General features: G+C 33.7%; 1 protein-coding gene across 1 annotated transcript; it reads right to left on the minus strand.

Moving 5' to 3' along the window:
• Nucleotides 1-2,156: 2,156 nt before the first annotated feature.
• Nucleotides 2,157-8,145, minus strand: LOC145036832 (histidine kinase 1-like). Its single transcript, XM_078985329.1, has 12 exons — nucleotides 7,734-8,145; nucleotides 7,400-7,642; nucleotides 6,239-7,281; nucleotides 6,003-6,162; nucleotides 5,224-5,350; nucleotides 5,013-5,102; nucleotides 4,734-4,928; nucleotides 4,526-4,595; nucleotides 4,416-4,458; nucleotides 4,197-4,337; nucleotides 2,683-3,390; nucleotides 2,157-2,594 (listed from the first exon to the last, which is right to left on the minus strand). The coding sequence occupies exons 1-12, from the start codon at nucleotides 7,887-7,889 to the stop codon at nucleotides 2,379-2,381; spliced, it is 3,192 nt and encodes a 1,063-aa protein (XP_078841455.1). The 5' UTR covers nucleotides 7,890-8,145; the 3' UTR covers nucleotides 2,157-2,378.
• Between the last annotated feature and the right edge of the window lie 1,005 nt (nucleotides 8,146-9,150).

The following is a 9,150-nucleotide window of genomic DNA, read 5'->3' on the forward strand; positions in this document are numbered from 1 at the left end:
GTAGGTAAAAATAAAATCTACAACTTTCATTTTGACTCTGTCGGCTAATTCCCAACCGATCTTAAATTTAATAGTACAAAGAGATTATACTGTTAAATGTCCGCGTAAAATTCATAACTTCTACATACGGACTCTATTTTCTTCTGTCTTTTTACCGTTGAGATCCTATTAATGAGATCTTCAATTCTCATTTAGGCCGCGTAGGCCAAAAACCGCTCGATCTAAAATTCGAGTTTCGGGCTATGCACTGTTAACCCAAATTTTAGAAAACTCATAACTTCCTTATACGAAGTCAGATTTGGGCGTTCTTTTTTTGTATGTTCTCGTTTTAATGTATACTACAAGTTTTGTTTAGATTTATAAGGCTAAAATGTACTCCATCTTAAATTCACTATTTACGTTTCCCGGTGTCGTGTTGGTTTTGCTGTAAAACTTCGACATACCATAACTTCTTCGTTATAACTCGAATTTCGACGTTCTTTATATGTACGGAGCCCTTGAGACGTATTCTATAACTTGGTTAAGATTATTTATTCTAAATAATATTTTGTCAAAAAGTCGTTTTCGACCCCTATTATCTCTAAATTGACTAGCCTAGATGTACAGGCGTTACAGAAGAAGACCCATTAAATATACAACATTGACCGCTCTCTTCATGGCCAACCCACTAATAAGCCTCGCATCTCTGCTAACGCCCCATCCCCCCATGGAGCTTCACCCCCAAATACGGTCTCCCTATATCGGTACAAAGCTTTCTACCATCAAAGGAGGGCCAAAAAATCTCTGCTCAAGACCCAAACCTAGATCATTCACCCGAATAAAACACTTTAGCCACTTCCTCTGAATCCCTAATAACAATTCCATCATCTAGATACAAAACATGGAGAAGGAGCTTGCAATTGTTTCTAATCTTATGTACAAGTGGGTGCAAAACGAGGGCAAAAAGAAGAGGACCCAAGGGGTCGCCTTGCTGCACCCCAGTGGAAGACCATATATGTTGGTCTCCTATATAAAGTTTCGTTGCTTGCCTATATACGAAATTCACCTACAAAGAAATAGAAGGGTATATCCTCCTAACCTCATGGAGCGAGGCTGATCTATCAACCAGGTTAAAAGCATTAGAGAAATCCACTGTAAGCATTGCAAGAGACCCATCAGTGTGGCGATCACTGAACACCCTATAGGCACTGTGTAACACAACCTCAACACCCCCGGACACACCAACCCAAAACTAAAAATCATTAAGGTACTTGACCATTTCTTTACCCACACATTTCATGGCAACCTTGGAAACCAGCCGTCCCCATAGAGTGTCTACTACAATTGAACGGATTCCGTTGTCTAATTTAATCAAAGGTGTGAGAGGAGCGGATCGGATGCAACAAACTCTGCCAAAATTGACGCACATCTTCTCGCTAACCATAAATTAACCACAACAGTGATAGCACGTAGGAGATCTGTGACTATAGCAAACTCTTCTCCACAAAGAGTCTACTATTTCTTTTCGCAATATAATACAAACTCAAAGTCTGCTATTAAACATGTTAGAATTTTCCAATCTAATACAACTCATCTTATTAAACAAACATGTTAATATTAGATTGACATGATTACTATTTCTTTACGCAAATTTGACATCGTAACTAATAGGATAAACTTGGATGGACACATTTATGTTTTAATATATATAAAAAAAAAGAGATTGTCGTTTAATTAAATAAACTAAATACTTAAACAGTTGTTCAATATTACATGAAATATAAATAACATAAACTAAATACTATAACTACATATGGTTTTATATTATGTATTAAATATATTATAATTAAATGTCAATATCACATGAAATATACATAACATAAAACAAGTATATATGAAATATAATTATGTTTTCAATTTAATCCAATCGGCTTAATTAAATACATTAAATATCTCAAACTAACCTGTCTAATATGGGTTGCTCTTTGTCTACTCTACAAATTACACAAACTATATAAATAAACCACACATAAGTACATACATAATCTGGATTTCCTACTCTCTTATATCATACTCCCATGAAGCAAGTAACCAATCATGATCAAGTATTAGACTATGCAAAGAAAAAAAGACCTATCGAACAAATATGTACGTTGGGTATAAGTTGAGGGACCAAATTTGTAAAAGTATTCCATTGTATTTGTACGCGAGTATTCAAATAACTTGAATTACAGAATTCGATACAAATTCAATAAAATTGCTTGTTGATAGCTACAATGAACTTGTGTCGAATATGCTCTTGTATTACGCATTTATTCTATATGCACAATCTGCAACCCAAATGATATTTTTTCGCCTTTTTGGTTCCCAAAAACTTGTTAATCATCATTACGCAAGAATTAAGCCCTAGATTTGGTTAATGACAAAATGGTGGAAACCATAAGCTTGCAGTCTATCGGCTTTGTAAGATACGCATCCATTCCCACTTCCAAGCATTTAGCTTCATCAGATGACATTGCATGTGCTGTCAATGCCACAATCGGAATGTGCGATTCCGATTCCATTTCCGCTCTTCGAATCGCTTTCGTTGCTTCATACCCATCCATCTTCGGCATCTGGTGTTTCAAATTACATGGTTTCATTCATAACCCAAAAATTGTAAATTGTAAATTATAAATTACAAATTAGGAATAACATTCTTACCTGACAATCCATGAGAACCAAATCATAAGGTGTAGATTCAATAGATTTCTTCCCTTTCTTTTCTTCATGGATAAAAATGTCAAGAGCTTCAACTACCTGGGCCCCATCTCCCACAACCTCAACTATCGCACCCATCTGTTCAAGCATCATAGTTGCGACTCTCTGAAGAACTGGTGTATCTTCAGCCAATAAAATCCGTAACCCTTGAAGACTCTTTTTTCCATTTTTGCCCTTCTCTTCATCATGAATCTCTTCATGAACTTCGATTTTGTCTCCACCATTTGGAAAGAATGTCAATGGAGGTGTCTCGTTTATAGCGGTTTCAATTATTTGAATCAATTTTGACTTGTATAATGGTCCACTTACCATTAACAGATACCCTCGTCTTCTAAGTTCAATCTTGATTGTATTAGAAGTATCATGGTTTAGAACCCAACAGAATTTTGCCCTTTTGTTGAATTTATGTAAAAAATTGAGTTGTTCTTTCCATATGTCTGTGCTTAGGTTAAGTAGTCCAATGTCAATGACTATGAGGAAAAAGTCAACTTTTGAACTTATGTTTTGGGAAAATTTTGTGGGGTTAAAGAGTTGTTGAAGTATGTGTGTAAGTTCATTCCACTCGTTTGCTTCCCATTTGGGAACTCCAAGTTTAAGTAGCCATTGGGAAAGAATTGTTCGACCCATTGTTCCATTGAGTGCAAGCACTATCTGTGTAGTTCAAATTTTAATTATATAGAAACAAATATATACAGAGTATAAAACATAAAACAGATATACAGACACTAAAACATAATGCAAATATACAGACAATAAAGCATAAAACAGATATACAGACAGTAAAGCATAATGTAGATATACAGACAATAAAGCATAAAGATATACAGATAATAAAACATAAAACAGATATACAGATAATAAAACATAAAACAGATATACAGACAGTAAAACATAATGCATATATACAGACAATAAAACATAAAAGGGATACACGGGCAACATAGCTTAAAGTAGAAATATATGCAATAAAGCGTAAAGCATAAAGATCAAACATAATATATAAAACAGGTATACAGACAATAAAGCATAAAGATAAAAGATATTATAGATAATAAAGCATAAAACATAAATATAAAACATAAAAATAGATATACTTACAATAAATAAAACATAAAGTATATATATATATATATATATATATATATATATATATATATATATATATATATATATATGTAATTATAAAAGCATAAAACAAAAATATATGCAATAAAGCATAAAACATAAAGAAAATAAGGCATAAAATAGGAATTGAGTAATTGACAATAATGCTTAAAGGGTGAAGTCATTCATGTTGTTGTATACTATTTTCACACAATAAACAGTTAAAATAGAGTAAAAATAACATTAATGTTTTAAAATTATGTTAGTGAAGTGTACTATGAATTTAAGCATAAACAAAACTTGAAAACTCATAAAAAAATGGAAGAAGTTGAATTTAGTTATGTTAATATCACCTTCAAGTTAATTTCTGAAAATTTAGGTTCGTAGATTTCTCTTGGTGTATCTGAAGGAGTACTGAGTATAAGATATAGTTGCATTAGAGTCCCTGATCCGTTCTTCTTCACTACTCTTATTTCTCCACCCATTTTGTTAACCTGTTAATAACTTTCTTTTATTTATCTATTTTTTGAAAAACATATAAAATTTGAACTTGGGTTTCAAGAATTCCTTACAAGGGATCGAACTATGCATAACCCAAGACCCGTCCCACCATGCCTGAAATTATAAAACTAATTTAGAAAATGTTAATTGTTCAATATATGAGGGTAGTTTAGTCATTTACAATCTAGTTGTTGATGGATCGGCTTGTTCAAAGCTTTCAAAAACCGACTCCCATTTGCTTGGATCAATTCCTATATTATGAGAAAGGTCAAAGTACAATATTGTAATAGAAAAGAGTAAAAGTAAGATGCAATAAATTATAATAAACAAATAAATGAAATTATGTTTCTATTTCTTGCAATTTTATTAAAAAAAATCAAAATTCATACCACAACCAGTATCTTCAACTTCAAAATAAAGAATCATTGTGTTATCATTCTTTGAACATGTTTTCTCATGGAGTCCTTGTTTTTTTAACCTTTTTTGAAATGCAGACCATAAAGCTTTCTCATCAACATAAAACTTCTCATTTTCATTAAAAGACTTCAAATTCTCGCTCCATCCTCGCACAATAATATATCCTGCTGTAAATCATTTTCTTTTTTTCATATTAATCACTAAAAGCCAATTTTTATAAATTAAAAAGAATTATTTAAAATCGTGCTTACATGTTGTAAACTTGATTGAGTTGCTAATTAGATTTGCAAATATTTGAACAACTCTACCCGAGTCTCCTCGAACCACTTTCGGCATATCATCTAATGTTGTTAAACAATTAACAAACAATAAAAAAAAAAACATCATTAGACATTATTAGTGTAAGTGTGTAACCTAATTATTTAGCATTTTAGTGTTCGATTTGATATAATTAAATAATACCAGAGAGATCTATAATGGTTTCCACATTGTGATTTTTGCATTGAACAGAAAACATATCTACAAGTCCTTCAAGTTCTCGACCCAAATCAAACTCGGCTTCTTCCAACACCAATTTCCCAGATTCCACCTGTAATTCATATGTATATCAACTAATTATTCTCTTTGCTTTTACTTAAAAAACCAATTTTGAAAAAAAAAATTGAAAATAACAATGGCTTTAATACTAGAAAATAAAAATAAAAATGGTTTCTAAGGTAAATGGCCTAAAAAAACAGTGAATTTGATGTAAATAGACATTAAGGACTTTTTAATATGTTTAATCGGTCAGATTTAGACTTAGGTGCTGTTTGTTCTTTTAAAAAAACCACTTCAAATCACTTATTGCTGCGCTGCGCAACACACGTGCAGCACTTAGCTTTTTGCAGCTGTTTGTTTTTTCTGAAGACTTCTGACTTAAAAACTGCTGCGCGTGTGCTGCGTTGCGCAGTACTAAACCAACTGCTTCAAATCTCTTCGCGCCTTACTTTAACTTACTGCAGCAGTCTGCAGACGTTAAAAAACAAACATATTTTTTATTAAATGTTGCAGCCTTTTGTTCCACCTCTTCTGCTACAGAGGATTGCAGAGATGGTCCGCAGACTTAAGACATTTTCGCTTCGAAAAAACAAACAGCACCTAGACTGTTTGATACCAATTAGACTCTTCAATCAGACTTTGACTCAATCAGCAACAACCCCTTCATTATATAGCTAAAATCATGTATTTTTTTGGTATTTTACCTTACTAATATCCAAGATATTATTGAGAAGCCTAAGGAGAGCTGTTGAACATCTACGAATTTGAGTAATCGTTGCACTTTGTTCATTCGTAAGACACTCATCACACAGAAGAATGTCCAACAATCCTATGACAGCCGCCATTGGTGTTCTCAACTCATGGCTGTTTCAAAACATTCACACAAACATTAAATTTATATTTTCTTTTTTCACAAAGGGCAAGATCGTAAATTACCAACCTCATATTCGCTAAAAACTGGCTCTTAAAATTGCTCGATGCCTCTGCTTTCCTTCTTGCATCATAATGACTAATTAACTCTGCCCTTAATTTCATTTCTTTGGACACTCCATTTGTTAATATAAAAATACAAATACACCCCACAACAAGTACACAAACAGACGCCGATATTAATATCATTAATGTCTTAAATGCCCTTGCATCCACCTTCCCCATTATGTACTTCCTCGGAATACAAAGAACTCCGACCATCGGAAGTCGTGTTAAGTTCAAGAAAAAAGAATCTATGTAGTATCTCTGGTGGCCGAGTCTGGCGGCCGCCGTGTGAACTTTCCGGGTAACCGGAGGTTGTCCGCCGTAAGCTTTCTCCACCCACTTAGCTCCCGATTTTATAATCTCATCTTCGGAATCCACCGCCATCATGAGCGTGGGCCCACTCGGTGAGTTTCTCAACAATGGCGTACTAGAATTAGAAGTCGCAAGCAACCACCCTTCTTGAGACGTTAAGTAAATATGTCCGTCGTGAAGCTCCACCAGCTCCTTCATAAGCTGTCCGACGCTGTACAGCGCCGTCGTAACTCCCACCACCGCCACTATACTCCCTCCGCCCTCGTCCAACACCGGTAAAGCAGCCGATAGCAAGGGCGAACTCGTAAATTTACTCACGGAGATATGCCAAGAAGCTGCTCCGTCGGGTACCTGAGAGATTCCGGCGATGTTCATTAACTCGTCCGGCGGGATTTCCTTCTGTTTCCCGGTTTTTCTTCCGGTGTCGGGATCCAGTGGTTCTCGGTACCAGATTGCTGATATGTTCCCGTGGATTGTTTGATCGTTCCACCCTTGATGAGGTAAAGATTGGTTTACATCGTAGGGTTCAACCATGGTGTAGTTATACAGATTTGAGTATATGTAATACGTGTTTTTGTCTCTAAGATCTCGATGGAAAGCTTGAACGAATCCGTTTCTGTATTTTATCGACATGGAATTCAAAGCTTTGTGGCTTGCAAATAGGGCCCACGTTACGTCTCTCATAACTTCATACAACTGATGATATAGATTAAGAAATAATAAACATTAGCATATAACTATATATACAACGAAAATAAGTAAGTAACTGAAGTTTTTTAGGGTTATGAACATAGTAGATCGATATAAGTATAACCTCTACTTGTTGTGCTTGGTTTTCAGCTTTGCTATATTTTCTTATGACGTATTCAGAAAGCTTGACTTGGGATGTTGTTATTTCAACTGTTGAGTTCAAGATTTTCCACATACGTAACATGGGACGTTGTAAAAGTTCATATCGAAGGCCAAATGCTAAAGCGTTTAATGATGTTCTTGTGTAAACTTTGGTGAAATGCCACGTGAGGAGTGTTAATAGACCTATAAGAATCGCTAGCATCGCCTTCATTATGTTAATGAAAAAACACAAGAAAACATTAGCAGAAACGAGGATTTTTCTTTAAGGAAAATGATGGTTTAGTTTTGTTGATTACCATGATGGCAAGGCGCGCTACACAGACACTGTAGCATCGGATTTTTTCTTGATTGATGTTGCCACGTGGACTTGTTCTGCCAGATGAGTGGTTTATTCTCGAAGAAGTTAAGGTTGTAGAAATTTTGTTGAAAATTCGTCTTGGGGCTGATGCCATTTGTGTGGTTTGATCGAAGTGATGAATGTTGTTGGGATAGTGTTCTTTATGTGTCTTGTGTTATTCTTTGAAAATGATTTTTTTTTTTTAAAAAAAAAACCTTTCTGATATGGGGTCAACTACACTTAACACGCCCCTTGTGTAGCCATCCAGTTAATTAAATCGTACGCATGGACATGAGTGGGGTGATGTGGATTGTGCACACGAGGTTCTTAGACATCGGTCTTTCAAAAAATACTTGCAATGCTACTAATCAAAACTTATTGCACCAAGGACTTTGCCTTTCAATATATGAAAGACTTGCAAATGTCATTATATTAATTTTTTAATCAAAGCAATCCTATTTAAATATTAACAACCTATATATATATATATATATATATATATATATATATATATATATATATATATATATATATATATATATATATATATGATTTTAGAAAGAATATACGGACACACTTTAGGTCACAATTATTTTGTTGATGCTGTATTTGGAAGGCACCATCCAGTATTTTAAGCGAATAGTGGCAGCATGTGGTTTTCTTTTGAGTCACTTATTAGTCATATTGCCTTTGGGCATGTCTTTGGCGCTTCTAGCGTATGTTTTGATAATTTAATATTTTATATGCCTTGTCAATATGATGCTAGAAGAATAGAAATGTAATTTTAGTCGTCTCCGTCATAAATTGAATAATTGATATACCGAAGAAATAAAGATTTTATTTTTAAAAAAAATTAATAAAAAATTGAATAAAAATGTATCAACGAATGGAATTATAGCGACTCTTGACTAACAAGGTTCATAATTGGTCATATTGTCTTTAACTGGAACAAGAATAAACTAGTGCACGATTATTTTCCTTTGAAGACTCATGTTTTGAACACCATCGAATCTATAGGAAGGTACGATTTTATCTTTAATGTACAAATTATTATCATATAATTATTTTGAAAGTAAAAGTGTTACTTTTTTGCTATTAAATTATATGGTTTTGATGCAATTATTTGTCCTTGAAGCGATTTCTTGGTGAAACTGAAACCTAATTAAAGGGTAATGGAGATCATCAAGAATCTTGGTAGGATTAGTGATTCTACCACTTAGTATTTTTATATTAAGAGAGGTTTATCTCTATACGAAATCCATTTGATGTTGATTAAATCTCCAATTTTATAAACCCCATTTGATTTGTTTGATGCTTATAATTGGTTCTAGAGATACGCTTACGTCAAAAATCTACTTAGCAAATATGTGTAGTAT

The sequence above is a fragment of the Lactuca saligna genome, chromosome 3 (genome assembly GCF_052625555.1).
Source record: "Lactuca saligna cultivar CGN05327 chromosome 3, ASM5262555v1, whole genome shotgun sequence".
Taxonomy (NCBI): domain Eukaryota; kingdom Viridiplantae; phylum Streptophyta; class Magnoliopsida; order Asterales; family Asteraceae; genus Lactuca; species Lactuca saligna.

What these genes read in the sequence shown, in the direction of transcription:
- LOC145036832 (XM_078985329.1), bottom strand. Translation starts at nt 7,889, where the DNA reads ATGGCATCAGCCCCAAGACGAATTTTCAACAAAATTTCTACAACCTTA. An exon ending in AGTTGAAGATACTGGTTGTG is followed by an intron (nt 4,596 to 4,733) that starts GTATGAATTTTG and finishes CTCATAATATAG; the next exon opens with GAATTGATCCAAGCAAATGG. An exon ending in TATGCATAGTTCGATCCCTT is followed by an intron (nt 4,338 to 4,415) that starts GTAAGGAATTCT and finishes AGTTATTAACAG; the next exon opens with GTTAACAAAATGGGTGGAGA.